At 37.1% G+C, this 21701-nt stretch overlaps 10 protein-coding genes and 1 non-coding gene across 11 annotated transcripts; 5 read left to right on the top strand and 6 right to left on the bottom strand. All coding sequences in view use genetic code 12, as the record gives it.

Moving 5' to 3' along the window:
• Positions 1–1318: 1318 nt before the first annotated feature.
• CORT_0A03580 (Gua1 GMP synthase) lies at positions 1319–2911 on the top strand (the record flags this gene model as incomplete). The annotated part of the gene is made up of 1 exon (XM_003866138.1): positions 1319–2911. One exon carries the CDS (start codon positions 1319–1321, stop codon positions 2909–2911), a length of 1593 nt encoding a protein of 530 aa, XP_003866186.1.
• A 40-nt stretch (positions 2912–2951) lies between these two features.
• Positions 2952–3398, bottom strand: CORT_0A03570 (hypothetical protein; the record flags this gene model as incomplete). Its single annotated transcript, XM_003866137.1, has 1 exon — positions 2952–3398. The coding sequence occupies one exon, from the start codon at positions 3396–3398 to the stop codon at positions 2952–2954; it is 447 nt and encodes a 148-aa protein (XP_003866185.1).
• Positions 3399–3546: 148 nt separating this feature from the next.
• Positions 3547–4533, top strand: CORT_0A03560 (tricarboxylate carrier protein; the record flags this gene model as incomplete). The annotated part of the gene is made up of 1 exon (XM_003866136.1): positions 3547–4533. The coding sequence occupies one exon, from the start codon at positions 3547–3549 to the stop codon at positions 4531–4533; it is 987 nt and encodes a 328-aa protein (XP_003866184.1).
• Positions 4534–4602: 69 nt separating this feature from the next.
• CORT_0A03550 (Erg12 protein) lies at positions 4603–5907 on the bottom strand (the record flags this gene model as incomplete). Its single annotated transcript, XM_003866135.1, has 1 exon — positions 4603–5907. The coding sequence occupies one exon, from the start codon at positions 5905–5907 to the stop codon at positions 4603–4605; it is 1305 nt and encodes a 434-aa protein (XP_003866183.1).
• Positions 5908–6066: 159 nt separating this feature from the next.
• On the top strand, positions 6067–11040 carry CORT_0A03540 (Nup188 nuclear pore complex subunit; the record flags this gene model as incomplete). Its single annotated transcript, XM_003866134.1, has 1 exon — positions 6067–11040. One exon carries the CDS (start codon positions 6067–6069, stop codon positions 11038–11040), a length of 4974 nt encoding a protein of 1657 aa, XP_003866182.1.
• A 72-nt stretch (positions 11041–11112) lies between these two features.
• Positions 11113–12198, bottom strand: CORT_0A03530 (Ppa2 protein; the record flags this gene model as incomplete). The annotated part of the gene is made up of 1 exon (XM_003866133.1): positions 11113–12198. The coding sequence occupies one exon, from the start codon at positions 12196–12198 to the stop codon at positions 11113–11115; it is 1086 nt and encodes a 361-aa protein (XP_003866181.1).
• A 371-nt stretch (positions 12199–12569) lies between these two features.
• On the bottom strand, positions 12570–15176 carry CORT_0A03520 (hypothetical protein; the record flags this gene model as incomplete). Its single annotated transcript, XM_003866132.1, has 1 exon — positions 12570–15176. One exon carries the CDS (start codon positions 15174–15176, stop codon positions 12570–12572), a length of 2607 nt encoding a protein of 868 aa, XP_003866180.1.
• A 988-nt stretch (positions 15177–16164) lies between these two features.
• CORT_0A03510 (hypothetical protein) lies at positions 16165–16917 on the bottom strand (the record flags this gene model as incomplete). The annotated part of the gene is made up of 1 exon (XM_003866131.1): positions 16165–16917. One exon carries the CDS (start codon positions 16915–16917, stop codon positions 16165–16167), a length of 753 nt encoding a protein of 250 aa, XP_003866179.1.
• Positions 16918–18185: 1268 nt separating this feature from the next.
• On the top strand, positions 18186–18298 carry CORT_0_Ser(CGA)_3. Its single transcript has one exon. It is a non-coding gene (tRNA).
• Positions 18299–18559: 261 nt separating this feature from the next.
• On the top strand, positions 18560–19036 carry CORT_0A03500 (Bud31 protein; the record flags this gene model as incomplete). Its single annotated transcript, XM_003866130.1, has 1 exon — positions 18560–19036. One exon carries the CDS (start codon positions 18560–18562, stop codon positions 19034–19036), a length of 477 nt encoding a protein of 158 aa, XP_003866178.1.
• A 210-nt stretch (positions 19037–19246) lies between these two features.
• CORT_0A03490 (Hcm1 protein) lies at positions 19247–21391 on the bottom strand (the record flags this gene model as incomplete). Its single annotated transcript, XM_003866129.1, has 1 exon — positions 19247–21391. One exon carries the CDS (start codon positions 21389–21391, stop codon positions 19247–19249), a length of 2145 nt encoding a protein of 714 aa, XP_003866177.1.
• Between the last annotated feature and the right edge of the window lie 310 nt (positions 21392–21701).

The raw sequence follows: 21701 nt of genomic DNA, 5'->3' as shown, positions 1-21701 counted from the left end.
CGAGAACTGTATACGAGGTTGGTAATTTAATCAGCGACATTCGGAAGCTATTTCATTGTAGCATTTGAACTACTCACTACGTGTGATTCACTTCTCTTTACTCTAGGTTTATCTGTAAAACCTTAAACCATACCAACCAATTGAACATCAGCCTGTTGAGGGCCCTGTCCTTTGAGTATAACGGGCTGTTATTACTTGCCCAAATTTGGGCCCTCTTCAATTCAATAGACCTGATGTGTACCTTTTTTCAAAGTCGATACCTTTCCTTCTTTGCAATAACACCCTCTGGGGCCCCAATCCATGTTAACTCCGCTTTGAGTTTCACAACCATCCTTTGCTTTACCAAGTTTGGATGCTTATCAATCCCGCTCAAATACAATAATTCAAATGTTTATTATGAGGTAATGATGCGATGGTATGGTTGAAAAATATCTGCATTTCCAAACTTTGAATATTTCTCTCTCTCGAAGGTGTAGGGAGTTTTCCATAGACCTTGTCTGTCTTACCTTGGTATTAAACAGTGAATAGTGCAGCTGTCGGCGGAGGATTGATATGGAAAATAGTGTATGAGGTGTAAACGTTGTATTCCCTCGACTTTAGTGAAATCTGTATGATTTTATGATATGCTACCAAGATACAGTAAATTATGTTAATTTTTTAATTTCTATTGCTTTTTTGCAGTTTCGTTGTCTGTCCTAGAGTATCTTCTTCTTTTGCATTGGAGGAAAGTACAGATGTATCTGAAATTACAAAGTCACTGAGCTTGGATTTTCTTCTTTTCTGTCTACGAAGTTCTCAAAAAAATTGACTACAAATCCTAGACTTAACCATAAGCTAGAATATGTCGCTGTACAAGAGAATAGTGAAAGTCAGTTGTGGTTGCAAACTGGCGTTCACTTGAAACCCTTTTCGCAACTTCGAGTTTAAAAATTGCGCTACCTACTAATTGGCTGCATTTTGGATATTATAGCAAAAAGAACTTTTCAGTTTCAATGGGTGTTTCCATCAGTGATGCCTAATATGAGGATGAACATTGTGTATACTCCCGAAATCATTATTCTAGTTACATTTGTGTGGAGGCCTATATCGTAACCCAAATGGATCTTCCGTCGGAATGATCCTATCTTATCTTTCACTATTACTTGTCGCTTTTACAAATTTTGCGACACACACTAAATCGCTAAACAATCCGATGAGGTAGAAAATTTATTTCGCCAAATTTTTCAATACTGATTGACTTCTGCTTTTGGTGATCTTGTTGTTCCAAGTACCCCACATAGAAGACCCTCCACTTCTCCGTATACCTTTTTTTTGCATCATGTCTACTAATCTTGAAGATGTGCCAATCGAAGTTTCCAAAGTATTTGACACCATCTTGGTGTTGGACTTTGGTTCCCAATATTCCCATTTAATCACTCGTCGTTTGAGAGAGTTTAATGTCTACGCCGAAATGTTGCCATGTACTCAAAAGATTTCGGAATTGTCTTGGAAACCAAAAGGTATCATCTTATCAGGGGGTCCATATTCTGTCTATGCTGAAGATGCCCCACATGTTGATCACGATATTTTCAAATTGAATGTTCCAATTTTGGGTATTTGCTACGGTATGCAAGAGTTGGCTTGGATCAATGGTAAAGGTGTTGCTAGAGGTGATAAAAGAGAATATGGTCCAGCCACTTTGCGTGTTGAAGATAAGGAATGTTCATTGTTTAAAGATATTGATCACTCACAAGTTTGGATGTCACATGGTGATAAATTACATGCATTACCATCTGGCTTCAAAGTAGTAGCTACTTCAGATAACTCTCCATACTGTGGTATCTCCAATGAAACTGAAAAAATTTATGGTATTCAATTCCATCCAGAAGTCACCCACACCTTGCAAGGTAAGCAATTGTTGAAAAATTTTGCTGTTGATATTTGTCAAGCTCAAACCAACTGGAGTATGGAAAACTTTGTTGACACAGAAATTGCTAGAATAAGAAAGTTGGTTGGACCAACTGCCGAAGTTATTGGTGCCGTCTCTGGTGGTGTTGATTCAACTGTTGGTGCCAAGATTATGAAAGAAGCTATTGGTGACAGATTCCATGCTATCTACGTCGACAATGGTCTCATGAGGTTAAATGAAACTGAAAGTGTGAAAAAGACCTTGGACGAAGGCTTGGGTATCAACTTGACTGTGGTTGATGCAGGTGATTTGTTCCTTGGAAGATTAAAGGGAGTCACTGACCCTGAAAAAAAGAGAAAGATTATTGGTAACACTTTTATCAATGTTTTTGAGGAGGAAGCTGCTAAAATCAAGCCACATGATGGTTCAGAAGTTGAGTACCTCTTACAAGGTACTTTGTACCCTGATGTCATCGAATCCATTTCTTTCAAAGGTCCATCCCAAACTATCAAAACCCATCACAATGTTGGTGGTTTATTAGAAGATATGAAGTTGAAATTGATTGAACCCTTGAGAGAATTATTCAAAGATGAAGTTCGTCATTTGGGTGAATTATTGGGAGTTCCACAAGATTTGGTCTGGAGACACCCATTCCCTGGTCCAGGTTTAGCAATCAGAGTTCTTGGTGAAGTTACCAAGGAACAAGTTAAAATCGCTCGTGAAGCTGACGCCATTTTCATTGAAGAGATTAAAAAGGCTGGTTTGTATAGACAAATCTCACAAGCTTTCGCTGCTTTGTTGCCAGTTAAATCAGTTGGTGTTATGGGTGACCAAAGAACTTATGAACAAGTTATTGCTTTGAGAGCTATTGAAACTGTTGATTTCATGACCGCTGATTGGTTTATTTTTGATGCAGCATTTTTAAAGAGAGTTGCATCTAGAATTGTTAACGAAGTCGATGGTGTTGCCCGTGTCACCTACGATATCACTTCTAAGCCACCTGCTACTGTCGAATGGGAGTAGTTGTATGATGTTATTCATTTATAGACGTCTATATAATTCATTATGTGTTTTTTGAATCCAAATTGTAGACTTTTTGTCGCAAAACCGTGGCAATTACTAGAGAGTCATCATGGGATATACTAAGATGAAACTCCACATTATTGGCATCATACTTGTCATTCCAGATAAAGGGCTTTCCTGTTGCATCGTTGCATCGATACCATTCGTTGAAATTGAATTCGTTTTGTTCCGATTGTTGCAACGTTTTGAACAATGCTTCTTTTGCAGCCCATGAGCCGGTCAAAAACTGGACTTGTCTTTCGGCATTCATTTCCTTGAACTTTGGCAACTCGTGCGTAGGGTGTAAGATTCTTTTACACAACCGTTCGGCAAAAGAAGACGTCTTTGCTCTGAGTAGTTTCTCAAATCGTGATGCTTTCATTACATCAACACCTATACCAACCACTAGACCCGCCTTACTTCCTATCCCTGGATTATATCCCGTCATTAGTAGAGGCCTATCGCATCAATTGTTGTGCACTGTCTCCGCCTCCTACCCGCGTCGTAAGCAGCCGTATCAAATTTTTTTCAGTCCAAGTGGCTTTACTGCTTCATTAGTGAGTCACCAACTATATAATACCCTAAACACTTTCTTTATGTCATCTTCAGTCCCGGGATCTGTGCCCTTACCTCAGTCAAAATATGACTTGAACACATATTGGGGTCGTGTGAAGCACTGCGCCGAAATATCAGATCCAACAATGCTTTTAAACACTTCCAATGATATCGAAACTGCAAAACGAATGATTTGGGACTATAAGAATGGAGTTATTCCAACCATGACTCCGGAGTTATGGAGAGCAAAAAGAGTTCTTGACTCAACATTGCATCCAGATACAGGTAAAACAGTTTTCCTTCCGTTTAGAATGTCTTCGTGCGTGTTGTCGAATTTGGTGGTAACTGCAGGTATGTTGACACCCAATCTAGGCACTGCTGGAACATTGTTTTGGCAAATCGCCAATCAAAGTTTGAACGTTGCTATCAACATTGAAAACTCCAATAAATCCCACCCTTTGACGACGAGGGAAATTGCAACAAACTATACGATGGCTGTTACTGCTTCTTGTTCAGTTGCATTAGGTTTGAATTCAATTGTTCCTAAATTGAAAAACATCAAACCCAACACGAGACTCATTTTGGGAAGGTTAGTACCATTTGCTGCTGTTGTTTCCGCCGGTATTGCTAATGTCTTTTTGATGAGAAGCCAAGAGTTGAAAAAGGGAATTGTGGTTTATGACAAAAAGGGACAAGAAGTGGGAACATCTAAAATTGCCGCTTGGTACGCCGTAGGGGAGACTGCAGCAAGTAGGGTTATCAATGCCACCCCCATCATGGTCATACCTCCGTTAATATTAGTTAGATTGCAAAAGTCTAGATTATTGAAGGGAAAGTCCAAAACAGTCGAGACATTGACCAACATTGGGTTGATTTTTGTCACCTCTCTCGCAGTTTTGCCATTTGCGTTAGCTGTTTTCCCTCAATGTGAAACTTTACATGCTAACAGGTTAGAGGAAAAATTCCATCATTTGAAAGATGAAAAGGGCAACAAAATTACAGAGTTGGAGTTCAACAGAGGTATTTGAAAATTGTGTGTAATATTTTAATGCTTGTATATACATGTATAGATCTGATACATAGCTTTATTTCAATTTTTACCAAAATTTCCACTCAGCCACATTCTCCACAGCAAGCGCAGTTTCAATCTCTAAACGGTTAGCATAACTGCAAAACAGATCCTGTGAGAACTTTTTATCATCCGCAGAATCCAGTTGAAACAACATTCCAACACCTTTCCCTCCTAACGAGGTTTCAAAACTTTCAAACCCTTGACGCTCGTACTCCAACATTGCTTGGTGGATCACCGGTTCCTCGACACCGTCATTAACCAATGTGATCGCACATCCTCCGCCACCAGCTCCAGTTAATTTAGTTGCACCAATTTTCATCTCCTCACCAATCATTTTCACTTTCTCCAATGAAGGGTGCGAAACTCCTAATGCTACTAAAAGACCATGGTTGATGTTAACTAGTTCACGTAAGATTGCAGTTTCTTTGGTACCAAAATTGGGATGAATCATGACACGATATGCTTCTTGTACCAAACTTCCCATGGAGTCTAAAACTGGTGTTAAAATAGAAGGATATTTGTTATTTAGCTTTCCAACACCACCAACTAATTGAGCAGTACTTTTTGGGACTTTGGTGTTGGTCAATAACAACTTGATTGGAGGTAATGTTCTTATATTTGTTCGAACCGATGGTTTTTCTGGCACTGAAGATCTTTGAAACATCACTGCTCCTCCGTGCGTGGCAACTGCGTTATCAATTCCTGAAGGGTTTCCGTGGAAACACTTTTCGCCAATAAGAGACCACCTATCGATAAATTCAAGATCAGGTATATCTTGTTTCGGTGTAGCATCTCTCTCACGTACATGCGGGTCATTAATCCAACCGCCTAATCTCGACAATGCAGCAGAAAGACAAACTGCAGTTGATGCAGATGAGCCCAAGCCAGCACCAATTGGTAAGGTAGATCGGACTATGAAGGTCATACCAGAACAGCTTTCTTTGCAAAGACAAACGTACAAGTAAATGAAACAAAAACAGGCAAGGTGGTGAACGTTATTATCTTCAAACCCACCAAGCATACCAGACAAATTCTCCACAATCTCTGGAACCAATTCCGAAGGAGGTATTGGGTACCCATTTTCGTCATACTTTAAAGATTTTCGAATATTGCTCCAAGGGATTGACCTTTTATCCCAAGAGTGATCAAGCTCAATATCTGGAAATTGTAATCGTATAGTGTTTGTATCTTTAGAGGGTGCGACAAGTAAATAGCATCTTAGACTCAATGCAGCTGCAATTGCCGGCTTTCCGTATACGGCCGAGTGTTCACCAAATATTATGACCTTTCCTGGAGCACTAACAATGAAAGGCTCTGTGTTCAGTGGCATCACAAATGTTCCGTATATGTCGTATAAATTCGATGTAATGAAACGGTAAACAAAAGATCTCACGAAAATACGAAAAAAAAATCTCTTCGGTCTCCATTGGAAAGAAACAGCAATAGAAACAACGTCGACAATTGATTAGTGAATAGATTCCTTTTTGTTATGACATCAACAATCACGTCTATTAGTGGGCTGGGAACAACCAAACTCCCGTTAAAAGCTATTCAGCCCACACAATATTGGACTTTTGAAAATGCATTGGCATTGATTAATGATTGTCAAGATCCGTACATATCAGAAGCATTGGACGAATATTTGTTACTTATTAAGGACGTCATATTGACTCCATCACCATTTTCAGGTGATAAGTCAACCTCCACGACTAAAATTGGGAAGGAAGTATCACTATATGGAATACTATACACCGACATCACCCAGCAGAATATAAAAGACGGTGAATTAGTCCATAAACATCTCGACTTGGACTTTAAAGAGATCATCAGAGTCATTGATCAAGTTTGTAAAAGGGTTCCGCCAAAACCAGCACCCAAGTTAAATTTTAAGAGCAAGTTGAACGATGACAGGGTAGCACAATTGGATACCGAAAGAATAGGACTCTACATCTATAATATACTACGAGAGAGGAGAATAGTATTGAAAATTGCCCGAGAGACTCTAGGTAACAAAACCAATCCGGATACTTCTTCTGTGATACGAAATATTGGTAAAGAATTGTTTTTGTCTAAAGACTACATTGAAAAGTTGATCAAATCACTCCGGGGTACTTTAGCCTACATTATTAATGAATCCTACAAAACAGGCTTATCAAAGAGTATTGATGAAATTATTTTCAATGAGTCGGTGCTATTTTGTATTGACTCGTGTAAAGTTTTAATTGAAATATCTGCTCAGAATCCTTTAGTTACGAAAGATTTAGTGAAGCAATGGTTCGAATTGATGCAAGAAACAAACTTTTCAGTTGCTTTGGGGCCTAACTTGCAATATTCGGAGTCATTTGAACTAATCCAAACCTTGTTCACAGTGATATCTATTGAATTTCTAGATCTTGACAATGCATTCGATTCTTTGGATGATGATATTGGTTCATATGTATCTGATATAGATGTGTTTTCATTCGTCAATGATGTCATAACTAGTGACTACAACAGCAATGCGGTTATAATCTATAGTTGGAGCGTCATACTTTTGAGGAAATCATATTTTTACCAAGAGTTCTCCACTCCCTCAATCGCAAAATCATTTGAGACGAAATTTCCCGTACCGATCTTAGATAACCTTGTCAACCAATGCAATAGTAAAAGCTTGGCTTTGAATGTTTTTGGCTCATTGAAGGAATTAAGTGAGAAGGTCAAGTTTGACAAATTGCACTCGACTGTGTTGTCATCGGTCATCACAGCTTCTATATCGTTGGTTGAATTAACTCCAGAGATCACAGATTGCATCGTCAACATCATCAGAAACTGTCCAAACATTGTTGTAGAGAAGTTCTTTAATAATCAGGCAACAATTGAAGCGCTCATTATTGCTAGGGCCAAGTTCCCACTCTTGTTATCGCCATATATTAAACTAGCTTCTATAAATGGTGATTTTGCATTGCACGAGTTCAATGATATGAAATCGTATATTCAAGTGTACAAGAGAGACCAATTTGATAAGTTGTACCAAATTGACGATCAAAATCCCGAGTTGGTGAAATTAACCGATGGTGTCAATTTGTTTCCACCATTTGAGTCAAAAAAGAAACTTGCAATGGCTCTCACAATAGGCACGCGTGCCAAGATGTTACCTGCTGTAAATCCAGATGAAGTGTTGGTGACGTTTTTGCATGAATATAATGGTTGGGCTTTTGTTGGAAGAGTTCTTTACAACATATCAAAAGGAGTGATTAGTATCGATGAAGCAAGAGAGGAGTTGATTCTCGACATTTTGAGATTAATGGCTAGTGTTCTGGCCGATTGTGGAGAGGACGAAATCAAATTAATGTTGGAGTCCATGTCTGCGTATATTGACGATTCTGATGTAATTGAGATTGTGCTCCGATTTCTTGAGCAATCTTTGCATGCAAGGAATATTGCTATCCTGTCTACTGTGTTGAAATTGTTGTCCAATTTGTTACCTATCATCCCGAAAAGAATATGGCTGTACTTGGCCAAGTCTTCATTGTTTACTCGTGATGGTAAAGAGGGTTTAGCATTAACTATTTTTGGAGCTGTGGAAATGGTTAATGGAGATTTTGGTTTCTCGTTAGCACTTGTTAATTTTGCCGATGCCTTAACCAGGGATTGTATTCTGTATGGAACCAACGTTGATAAATTAAGAGAAGACATGATATACCAATTTACTTCTCATCTGGTGTTTTTGTTCGAAAACTTTTCGCATTGCCATTTTGCTTGCGTTTATGATAGATTTCAACTCGGTAGCTCATTATTGGAATTGTTTACTACGATTTTAAAAACTACGTATGGAGTGGAAGTAGGATGCAAGCCGGAGAAAAAACTTACAAGAGTATTTTCTAAAGGAAGCCAATATTTGTTGAATTGCTTTCTAGCGACTGATACAAACTACACACGGACAATTTCACCGTTAATTAATGTCATCGAATCATGTGCGTACAATATCGATTTGTTCGAGCTAACTGACACATCTGGGGTTTTTTTTGATAAGTGGATTTCCCGTGCATTTTCATTTGCCGAATTGGTCATTACTTTGCGAAACAATTTGAAGTTGACGCCACTGGCTTTGGAGAAGACACTATTTGAGAAGGCTTCAAATTTGGTGGCAACTTTTGCCAACAATGGGTCCTACAGATTGATTTCGGTAAATTTGCTTACTAGTTTGATTGGTTCTAAATGGGAGAATGAACCAACGCCTTCATTGTTGTCTCATTTAGGACACTATGATGCACAAGTCTTGAAGCAATCGATAATCTCAAGTTTAAAAAATTCATTGGATGATTATGATTTAAAAATTGCCTTGAATGAGTTTATTTGTGCTGTGATGGGTAGTAGACAAGAAGGTCTTATTGTGTTGTTCAACACTGGTAAGAGTGCATTTCCTGGGACTCAAAGTGCAAACGACTCGCTGAATAAGGATTCAGAAGCTTCGAATGAGTCGGTTGTACAGATTTTGAAAAAGAGCGTTAGAGAAATGAAGTATTATCCAAATTTTGTCAGTCTTCATTTAATTGACGCAATTGCCTTGTCATGTAACTCGTGGACGATAGTGAAGGAAACTAAATTTGATGAGGAATTTATAAATATTTTGATCGATCGAGTGAAAACACAAATAACTGACCCACCAAAATCGATTGGCAATTTCATAGATAGATGCTACGAGTTGGTATTAGTGGCAAAGATTGCTGATATTCTTGCGTTATATTTATTCACTACCAAAAATGAAAAATGCCGCAACCAAATCATTGAGTTTATCAATTCAGAAAGCTTTCTTGAGATAGCCAAACATAAATTTGAAATCAAGCACTATCAGCATTCATTACATGATGAATTGGAAACTTCATTCAAGAATTCATATCCTAATCTTGAGCTTGCGAAATTTACGAACTCCTTGACCAAGCCAAACACCATTGGATTCAACTCAATTTACAATCTAGTGTTTATGGACAAGCTATTCCATAATCACGCTTCGTGGTTAGATATTAAAGAGCAACTCATTGCATCAAGTGTCAATAGCCAATACTTGATGGCTCAATTCACAGCCGCCAAGTCATTTGGTACCTTGTTAACCAGTTTTTGTCGTCGATATCAAGGACCATTTAACCCTGAATTGTTGAAATTAGTTGATTTTTTGTTGAAGACTGATGTCACTGAAAATATTCCCTCAGCAGAATTTCGTCAAATTTATTTCGATCGAATTGAACTCGGATTTTACATCGTATATTCATTTTTCAATGCTGAAAAGCAAATCAAGCATGACGATTCAATATTTGAAATTATTAAAAGTGCAAGTACATTGTTATCATCAAGTAGTTTGAATTTTATTACTGATTTGGTTGCATCAAAGGGTACTTATAGACCTTTATTACGGATCATTTATTGTGCATTAAAAATGATTAAAGGAAATTCAAAGACGGTTACGGGCAATTTAAGTTTATTTCAAGATTTATTTGATGCAATCATAACTAAAGGAATTAAATCCTTATCCGCTGAATTACAAAACGATGTGTATTTACTCAAGAGAAGCAATGATAAGAGTTTGGCCATGTACAAATTCGGTGAAAAATTTGATGATTTTCAACTAATCTTGTCAATTTTGAAGGTATTTATTGCGTTTAAACCAGATGAACCTTTATTGACACAGGGTATAGCATCATCGGTGAAACAAGCAGGTATAGTAAAGACATTGTTAAATGTATACACTATGTCATATTCGATTGATATTGGTGATGAATTTGCATTTGCACAAATGAGCTTACTGTATTTGTTGGAGTTGATGGCTATTGATTCAGTAGCTCAATCAATTGTCTCATCAGGCCTTTATGTAACACTATTGGAGAGTCCCATTTCACGTCCAATTCGTGCTGGTGGACTTTCAGTATTGAATGAAGCAAAATATTATCGATTATGGATTGATGGAATCTTGCCTATTATAATTGCTAGTATTTCAAAATTGGGTGCTTCTATCGTGCCGGAAATTTGTGTTGCATTGCAATTATTTTCTAAGCAAATTGAACATTGCGTCAATAGTTGGGCTCGTGATTCATCAAGTTTGAAAATCTCGAGTGGTGCAGTCTACGAAACGAATCAGATTTTGGTGATTTACAATTTACTAAAAGCGATGAATGTTGGTGATTATTTGAATTCAACAATGTCAGATTACACCAACCAGGCACATTTTGATGACTCTATAGCTGAGGAAGAAGATGCTTCTGCAGTAATTGATATGAGAATCTTACCGGGATTGGATTCAGAATCAAATCGAGATGATTTTATTGATTGTATCGATAATTTACTTAAACATCCTAAATTCTTGACATCAAGAATCATTGCTAGTTCTCCTGAAGAGAAATCAATTATTGATCGAGGTGGTGAATGGTATGATGTTTTTGTAAAGAGCATTTTTGAAGATATTAGAGAAATGAAGAATATGTTGTCATAGATAAATCAAGTCATAAATAGAACTATGTATCAAAAATTGTAAAATGATATTTTCTACAAGTTTGTGCACTCCTCAATTGGTTTTGAAGAAATAGTTCTTGTGTGTATCAACAGGAATTTGTCCATCCGGTTCCACCGATTTTGTCAATTTTATTTCAAAATCGTTGACATGACCAGGTGTATTGTCCAAAGTTGTGTTTAAAATACTGGGTAATTTCTCATGTTTGGCAACTTTACCATCAACTAAATTCCGCCAACTAGAATTACATTCTTGAACAATTTTAACTGTTTCCTTAGCCGACTTGAACTGTCCGTCAAATGCAAATGCGTTGACAGGTTTCCCGTCTGCCAATTTGTAATCACGAAACCATTGTCTTGTAGCTTCCAATAATCCCGGGCACAACTTAGCTATATCAGCAATATCATGAACTTTCGAAGCTAATTCATCTTCGGTATCAATTACAATTACTTTCCAATCCATTTCTCCATCATCAATTAAAGCCAACGATCCAAGAATTTTCACGCGTTTGACTGATCCTGTTGACAACACATCCGATCCAATTTCACAGACATCCAAGGGATCATTGTCACCATACAAGTTATAGTGTTGTTCAAATGGATCTTCCCAAGTCTGAGGAAATGCTCCATAATTATGAATATATCCATGGTGTGGGAACAAGTTCTTTACAAATCGTACTTTGCCATTTTTGGTATCTTGAATAATAGGGTTTCCTGGTACCTTTGTGGCGATTTCAAATTTAGCGTTTGACCAACGTGGTATTTCACAAATGAAATTTGCTTCTTTTGTATCAGGATTTAAATCGAGGGGGATATCATGGAAATATGAAATGATTTTGCCTGATTCGGTAGTGGCGTAATTGGCGTAAGTAGCAGTATACTTGGTTCCTTGACCGGTTGGAATCACCAAGGGAGCTTTTGAGGTGGTCCTGATGGCGGTTTGTGAATCTGGTGCTGGTGAGGTAGTTGTGGTGGTGGTGGTGGCATTTGTACGTGAAAGCATGAGATGTTGGTTTGTTAGTGAAAGTCTAGCTAATGCAGCAGCTGGTAATTGCGATGGCATGGTTGTAGATAATTTGGTTGAATAAAAATTGAAAAATTTTGATCTATGGGTATAATGAAGAACAGATCTAATCATCATTTATTAAAAGCAGGTAAATGAATTTGGAAAATAATGAAATATTTCAGGCGGGGTAAAAGAAAATTCAGAAAATAAATTTTTCATGAGACGAGATTTCGAATAGCTGTTGAAGAAAGCACGGATTTTTTCTTGTTGAGGGTACCTTCGCTTACCTTTGCATAATTGTAAATGAGGCAAAGAGGTGACCACTTTTAGTTGACGCTCAAGCCGCTTACAGCAAAGCAAAGCTCTTCTGTTTACTATGTATTCGGAAGTGTAGCTCATTCAGGAACGTAAGATTATTGGCGCTTCCAAATTATCTTCTTCAATATACCTTCCTACAATACACATCTTCTATTAAAACCCTCCTCTATATACATTTATCTTGCAATCTAATTTGGCGGTTTACCCAAAAATTGAATCTTTCCCTTCTCATCAAATCCGGCATTTTCATCACTAATATCAACAACACTGGATAACTGCTTGATTTCCAAATCAGCTAATCCCATTGGATCTCTTGGAATCCAAACACCAGGACACTTGGCAGAAATGGCTGGTGCATCATATGCATGTTTATTATCAGTTGGTTTGGGTTCAACATTGTAGGTAGCTGGAACAAGCTTCTTAACATGGCGGAAGTTCAAAAACACATCAGGTCTGACAAATTTGACCAAGAAATGATCAGATTTCGTTAATTTCATATCACGATCAGCTAATAATGGAACTACTGATATATTGGATGTATCAATATCAGTTTCTGGGTCATATTGACGAACTTTTTCGAGCACTCGCTGTTTAATTTGTTCTTCTTCTTGTTGCTCAGCAAGGTACTTTTTTTCAAATTCGGGATCATTGTCATGTCTCTTTTTATCAATAATACGTTGTTTAAATTCGGATTCACCTTTAAATGAGCACGTTTGTGAGACTCCGTCCAATGCACGCATTGTATCCATTGGAACAACTTGTAACAAATGACTAAACGATTGATGAAGATTGACATGAATGAAAATGGTGGCCACGACTGCAATAACTTGTAAAACAATCGGTCCCCATCCTTGACCAACAGCGAATATAGCAAGCATACACAATTGTCCAATATAGATACCAGTAAATGTTTGAAACAATGCACGAGGATAATGTTGACCTCTTGTATCAGGACCTTCAACAAAACAATAAGTGAGATTATGACAATATGCGATGTAAATTAAAGCAAATCCAATTAAGGCGAACGCAATAATTAACGGTGAAATGATTGAATAAGCCAATGTAATAGTTGCCAATTGAGTGAAAAGAGGGAAGACAGTTCCCCATGCAACAGTTCCCAATCCACTGAATCTATTCCACTTCTTTCTAACGGTATTATCCAACAAGTAACCCAAAATATAATACAAAAACAATCCAACAACCTGAAACAAAGAAGCACCACCAATGGCCATACCTTGTAAAGTCAAATATGAAATGTAGAAATTTGACGATAATGGTAACTTAGCAGCCAAAATATCCAATGCAGAAGTTGGATCTTCGATAATTTGAGTAACTGTCGCAGTTGCAGATGATGCCAATGCAGTAACCAAAAAACCATTGACAATCAAAAATCCAAAATAAGCCAGTTGAGTATACAATTCAATACTTTGATATGATATAGCACCTGCAACTTTAGCCATGGCACGAATATACATTGGTAAAAGCATATTCAAGATAGAAAGCATGGCAGTAGGTAAAATACCAGTAACAATACCTAACAATTGGTCTGGTAAATTTTCGATCCATCTTAACCAATGTAATTTATTTGTCAAGTAATTGAAATTGGAAATTACACCAATAAAAGCCACAGGGATTGCCCAAAATACAATAACAGCACATATGGCCGCAAATGCCAATGCTCTTCTTGTTAATCTTTCCCACCAGAAAATACGCAAGTTTCTCCATTGGATATCTTCTGGCGCTACGCCGATGTATGCAGGTGTCATACGAAGTGGATTATGATGAATAACAGATTGATAAGCTAACTGAGCATGATATTGATCATAAAACTCAACAAAAAGGGAATTATTGGGTTGCGTATGTCTAAATTTCTTTTGCAATTCTTTAACCTTTTTATCCAAAATGGGAATTTGTTCTTGACAATGTCTAATAGTATCAACTTTTGATGAAAACATTCCATTTGCTCTAAATCTAGGACGTTTCTTTTCTGGTACATAAGCACTAATTTCATCAGTGGGTTCTAAAGTTATACCCTTTTTATCGGCCTTCATTTTGTTTTTAACCGCCATTCTCAACAATTTATTTTCAGCAATTTCTAACCGATTAACCATTGCTGCTCGAGCATTAACCGCATCTTCCAATTGTTTTGAAGTTCTTGAAACATAAATACGTTTAACACCATTGAAAATTTTAAAAATTTGTTTACCATCCAATAATGAATCTGGAACACATTGAAACAAAACTGTTCTACCAGGTAAACTCATGGCGTATTTTGGTGTTGATAATACTGCATTTTTCAATGAATTGTAGAAAAACAATTCACGATAAATTACATATATAATAGCTCCATACCATATCCAACCAACGAAAACATGAGCATAATATCTTTTTTCATGTTTAACATTAGCAATTGATAATTGATCAAATCCTTTAAGATGATTACCATTTGAGGCATTAACAGGTAACAAAATGATCCAAGTAAGCAAACCAAATGCAAATAAGTAACCAAACATTTTCAAATATCTTAAAAAGAAATAACCATCTAAACCCGCTTGTTGCAATATAAATGATTCTGGTTTAGTTAACAAGATAAATATCCATCTAAATGGGTCCTTGGGTAGTGGTTCTGGCTTCTTTTCCTCGGGAACTAAATCAAACGAAGATTTAGGACTATAAATACGTTTATATTTCAATCGTAACAAGATGAAACAACCAACAAATATACCAAATAATACAAGATTGGCTACTAATGAAGATATTACAGTCGAAGTAGACTGTGAACTTTCAGCAACCATGGTAGAAGGAGTAGTAGTAGTGGTAGTAGTAGTAGTTGGTGTTAATGGGTAATGATCTGTGGTTGTATATATATATGATGTAGCAATTAAATCGAACTGAGTGCTGCTTGGTTTGGTGATGCCTTGCTGACTTGGTGGTGGTGATAATGGTGGTTGTCTTTAGGGTTACCTTGAATAAGGATCAATTTTTTGCATCGCCCTTTCCCTTTTTCTTCTTCTCCTTCGAGTTCCTCATTCCCTATTGTGATGGTTGTGTATTGTTTGCTATTGTTTTATTATTGTGTTACAATTACACAAAATCAACAGAAAGAAAAAACAGTTATGTCTATGTGCAGTACTAATGTAACTGTTACAGCCCTTTCATTGCATATGTATTACTACTTAAAGTGTATTAGGTCCAACTAGTCTGTTTGTTCCTGAATATTTTGGTCTTACCGCTATTAATAAACGGTCTATAAGCGTACTACAAGGAGTAAAAGTAAGCACTAGTTATGTGGGCTCAGCTCATGCATTAAAAGAAGCCACATCATTCAATTGTATGTTTAACTTAACCTCGGTGTTGTTTCCTTATGTGTCACTGTTTCAAAATGACAAAGACACGACAAGTACATAGAAAAAAAAAAGAAATTTAAATTGTTGAATTACGTGTATGTTGATTACGTAATTGTCGGGAATGGATGATGATGATGTAATACTTTGAACACCGAAAAGTATGCACGTGACAAACTCAATTATGCAAACTTCAATAGCCCACCCGTTAATATTGACTTTCCACCCCTGTTTTCATCTACAATATATTTAGATGTGACATCACTCTCTTTACTCAATAATCGATAGAGCTGCTACTCCGCAAGATAAGTCACTTACCAAGTGTTCAAGTATATCTTTATTTACTGTTCATCTGTTGTCTATCAAATATCTATTAAATGATACACTTATATTCATAATCTTTAAACCATAGCACTCACTTTTGACTTATGTTTTTTTCTTACAATGAAATACCTGCATCCATACCTACAATAGTACCAGTAGATGTAGCCAATTTACTCAACAATACATAATGGGCAGCACATTCGTCAACATCAGTAACTTGTCCAATTGGAGACCTTTGTTTGACCAAATCAATCTTTTCCTGGGGGAATTTCTTGCCCCATTCAGTCAAAAGCAACCCTGGACAAACAGCATGTAATCTCACTTTAGGACCTTGAGTCTTGGCTAAAAACTTGATTAAATGGATTAAACCAGCTTTACTAACAGCATAAGGGATGGAAGAGCCGTATGAAATACGACCAGCTACCGATGCACTAGCAATAAATACGCCACCATCTTCATTTGCATCCAAATATGGTTTAGCAGCTTTGAAAAGGAAATAATGAGCTTTAACATTGGCATTAAAGGTACCATCCCATGCTTCTTCATCCATCCCATCCAAATCGTCATATTCAATAAACTTGGTCCACCCAGCATTTGAAATCAAGATATCTATCCCTCCCAACTGTTCAACTGTTGATTCAACCAATTGGCTCAATTCATTCATTTTGAAAACATCAGCTTTTAATACAATTGTCTTGACTCCATATTTATCTGTGATTTCGGAAGCTAATGTATCTGCACGTTCCTTATTGTTGGCGTAATTGATGGCAATATTAACTCCTTCAGCGGCTAATTGATGAGCGATTGATGCCCCCAATCCAGCACTCCCACCTGTAATTAATGCATTCTTACCTTTTAATTGAATCATGTTTGAGCAGCTATTTTGATCAAGGGGATTGTAGCTCTTAAAGTTTTATTATCAACTGAACTTTGATGCTGAGATATATATATATATATATATAGAAGTAGGTTGATTCCAGTAAAGAGGGGCTCAATTGATATTTGCATAAATTCACTTTTGATATTTTTATTTTTGTTTCCCCGACGAAATGCGGAGATATAGATATATAAGCGCACGGTTATGCATATGCCAACTCCTTTTAATGCGGATGAGGGAAAAAGGTAAACTAAAAAATAGGGCTCTCCTCAAGTTTCATGATGCATATGTTCTCATTAACTATCTCGTATCATTGGTTACTCTCTTAAGGAGAAGGATTTAGAGAAGAGACAATATTCTCTGCCTTGTTAACTACTTCATGTATAGACCTTAAACTTTCTTATTCTAATTCAGAAGGAGTTTGCTTAATGGCAGGTACACACTATTGCAAATGTGCCTTGTAATCAAAAGTCAATGTCATCTCGAGTTTAACTTTGTTTCGATTCAATTTGATTGCAAAATCATTTATTATAAGTGGATTCAAAACTAGTGCTACGACATGGTACGTACTAATTACTAGAACCTGGTAACTAGTCATTATTCAAAAGCTGTATCATAAGCTAATCATCGAAATCCGCTCCAAAACCTATAGAATGTACTTTTATATTTCAAAACACGCTTTCATTGAAATCTTCGATGTCGATCATCACGTATACTACGGTACTGGAGGGAGCAGAATCACTGACTGAAACAATTATCCGAACCTCCGGAGATACATCTTTGTGACTCCGTCTACGTACTAAATGTTAAATAGAAATGTCTCTAGTTGTAAATTCGCAAGATCAATAATTTCTGAATACCCTGATTTTGCAAAACAATAAACTTTTCTAAATCTTCCCCAGACACCTGGTAGTGCGGTGTCTCAGGATACTTATTGAATTAGTTAGGGCGTCAACAGCACACTAATAGAATCAACATTTGATCCATAGCGTTAATTCTTATAATGGAACTCTCATCGAAGGATAAAACAGTTTAAATGACTGTTTGAAAGAGACGCCAATACAAAAGATGTACGAAAAAACTTGACAATAAAAACTTGGTTCTTTTAAAGACAAGAATTGCTGAATTGGGTTTATTTAATTGTAGATAATTGACTAAAGTTGCTTTTAGTCATAAAAGCAGCATTCTAATTTAAAAAAAATAGGCTTGATGGCGCAGTCGTCAGCGCACTATGATTCATGGTAGCACCGCTTTTTAATGGCAATGTGACCGAGTGGTTAAGGTGTCTGACTCGAACTTTTGAATATTTCAAATATTCAACAAAGTGATCAGATGGACTTTGTCCGCACAGGTTCAAATCCTGTCATTGTCGATATATTTTTTGCGCCCCACTTTTTTTCTTTTCCAATGATTGTTGAGCTAGAGTTAATGCAGTCTCTGCCCTTGTCCAGTGTACCGCTCACAGAGTAGTTTAACGCTAAGCAAGAAAAGTTAAGTGGTGTGCCTCTATTTTTGCGTGTGAAGAGCTAACAGAAGCGCAAAAAAATCAAAACAAAAAAGTTCATCATCACCATATTCTTTTCATTAACCGTACATACATACATACACGTAACCCACAAACCCCTCTACTGGTATGCCACGAACTACCAAATCAAAACTCAAAATTAAAAAAACTTCACCGCCACCACCAGGCTACGATAAAATCGCCCCCACGATACTCAAATACAAACAAAAACTAAAATCAGCAACTACCAACTCCACCAGTCCCACCACCGGCTCTACCATCCCTGGAGCAAAGCCCACATCACTATGTCCCATTTACAAAATAACCCACGACGTCACCAAATACATCTACGACTTACACACGAGACAAAAGATCAGTGATGAATTATATACATGGTTAACATTACAAGATTATGTTGATTCACTCTTGATTGCTAAATGGAAAAAACAAGGGTATGAGAAACTATGTTGTACTCAATGTATCACTGGAGGATCAACTTGTATTTGTCGCGTGCCGAAGGTGGAGTTATTGAAACGGGGTCAAGATGATAAAGTTGATGTTGAATGTGTTACTTGTGGATGTCGAGGTTGTGCATCTAGTGATTAGAGAAAAGGAGGAGAAGTGCTTAAAGTAGAGTTCATACAACTTCTACCGTTCAAAGTGGTTTATTCTCCTGTCTGATTACTATAAATATACTTTTCCCTATTAAAAACCCCGAAATCCATGCAAAAAGAACCCAAATCCCTTCAAAATTGTCCCAATATTTTTCATAACACAATCATAAACCGTACCTATGGTCCAAGCAAAATTTCCCAATTACAGTTCACGTTGCAATTTCTCCAATTCTTGAATCAAATTCTTATTTTTGGATTTTTCGTAAAACCCCCGTTTCAAAATTGGACTTGATTGGAATGCAACAAAAGCATCATTTTTGTCATCACCACTATTATCATTATTCTTCGTACTGCTGGCAACGACATTATTCAACTTCAGGTGTGACGATGTAGTTGATGAAGCTGAGGACGACGAGGCTGATAACAAAGTCAGTTGCATCAAGAGTGAACCAGACGTCGTCGTAGTTGTTCCATTTGCATTTGCACTAGTTGATGGTGGCGTTTGTATGTAATGTAATGGATGCAGAGCTGGAATATGTAGGTTACTGGCATAATGTAACTGATGAAGTTGTGGTTGTTGTTGATGATGTAGCAGATGGGTATTTTCATTCAATGGACTGAAATATTCTTCAAGATATGAAATTATTGAATTTGTGGTTGGTGTTTTGCGTAATGGGGTGGTTGTAGACTTCGGCGTTCTCGTTAAAATAAACATTTGCTTTGAAGTTGATCCAAATATACTATTAGTATGTTGTAAGTGAGTTGACAGCAGCACCAGCAGTGGTTGCAGTTGAGCCAATTGAGCTATATGATGTTGACTCCTCTTTGAATTGTTGTTTGCTGGAGTTACTGGTTCTAATAATGGACCGGTTTCACTTGTTCTTAATGGCGATAATTCGAAATTTGAATTACAACTAAATGAGGAAGTAAATGTCAAGTTTTTACCAGCAAGTACATTTTCAGGTGATTCAGTTATTTGAAATTGAGGTATATTGTTGTTGGCACTGTTGCGCGAACTGCGATTTGGGGTAGATTTTGGAGTTGACAAAACTGAATTTGTAAGATGGGATATTGGCGGTAGTTTAGTTGGTGATTCAGAATACGAAGTGTTTGCTGACCATGGTAAATCTAGTATATAGGTGTTATCAGATTTCAGTTTAGTCGAAGCTTGTAATAACAGATCCTCTTCTTCCGTGTCATTATCACTATTCCTTTGAGACTTGAATTTTTTGACTGGCGGATCCAATATGGTTAAATCTTCCTCGCCATAGTCATCATCACCATCATCATCCTCAGAGTTACTAGAGTCTTGTTCCTCGTCAACTGTTCTTTCCTGGGGTATAGTAGGTGAAGACATTAAAGTAATGGGCTGTTTTCTAGTCCTCTTTTTGGATGAAATATTCTTGTCGCTTGCAATCTTTTGTTCAGTGGTGCCAACTGCAGCCTGCTGCTTAGTGGTTTCCTGAGCAGCAGCTAAGGCAGCATTTATCTTTGTAGCATAGTTGAGCTGATCCATAACTTCATGATACGATGACTTTTTAACACTTCTACTTTTCAAGAATTGTTCCTCAAATCCTGGTTTTATACACCAATAATGGCCTTTACCATCCTTCAGTTTATCTCCTTTGACAAATGCCTTATTAAGTGATAAATTATGTCTAATTGAATTCTGCCAACCAACATCTTCCTTCTTGTAAAATCTAAAAGTATCTGAAATCCACTGATAGATGTTTGATAAAGTTAGCCTTTTTTCAGGATGGGACAATATGGAAATTCCAATGAGTGTAGCATATGAATAAGGTGGTTTTTCTTCGGAATACAAGCTGAAAGGTTTATTCGTGGAGGTGATGGGGGTAGTTGTAGATCCACTCTTTATAGGAGAGGTAGACTTGCTCCTCTTTTTCTTGATTGGTGGCGATCCTTTTTCCTTCTCTGGCTCTTCTACCAGTGGTAGTGATTGCGGATGTTCTTGTGGTTCTTGTTGTTGGTGTTGCTGCTGTGGCGAAGAAGAAGCAGGCGATAAATAAGTTGATTGCATATTGTAAAAATTCAGATCAAAATTTATCGTTGATAATATCGTTGGATCTAAGTGTGTTGTCCGCAATGGAGTATTGAACCCAAAGATATCAAACCCTCCTTGATTCGTTCTTTTCAATGAAGTGGTGGCAGTACTAGGAGGTGTTTGGGTTGATAAAGAAATGCTCGAGTTCTTAGTCAACTTTGATGGCGTGGTTGTGGTAGTGGTAGTGGTGCCAGTGGGAGTACTATCTGAGTTTGCATAGTAGTTGGTTGATTCCAGCAAAGGTAACTTGCCAGCTGGTTTGTCGGTGGTGAATAAAGATGACATGATGATGACAATGTGGTGGTGGTGTGTCGAGTATTCCCAAGGATGTGTGCAAGCAGTAGTAGTGGTAGTAGTAGTAGCAGGATGAGATAAACCTGCTGTAAAAACTCAGTTGAAGTTTCGGTGTGGTGTAGTAAAAGTATAGAAGTAAAAGGATTACTCTATTTTCGATACTAATCTTTTCTTAGCAGCAGATGATGATGTAGTTAGATATCAGTGTCTGTAATGTAAGTAGAAAAGCGATGTGTAGTGTGTAGTGTATAAAGTAAGATCTAAAAATTGGTTGTATAAATTTTGAAACTGCAACAGCTAC

Source organism: Candida orthopsilosis, assembly GCF_000315875.1.
Source record: "Candida orthopsilosis Co 90-125, chromosome 1 draft sequence".
Taxonomy (NCBI): Eukaryota; Fungi; Ascomycota; class Pichiomycetes; order Serinales; family Debaryomycetaceae; genus Lodderomyces; species Lodderomyces orthopsilosis.
This window is presented reverse-complemented; position numbering and strand designations above follow the sequence as displayed.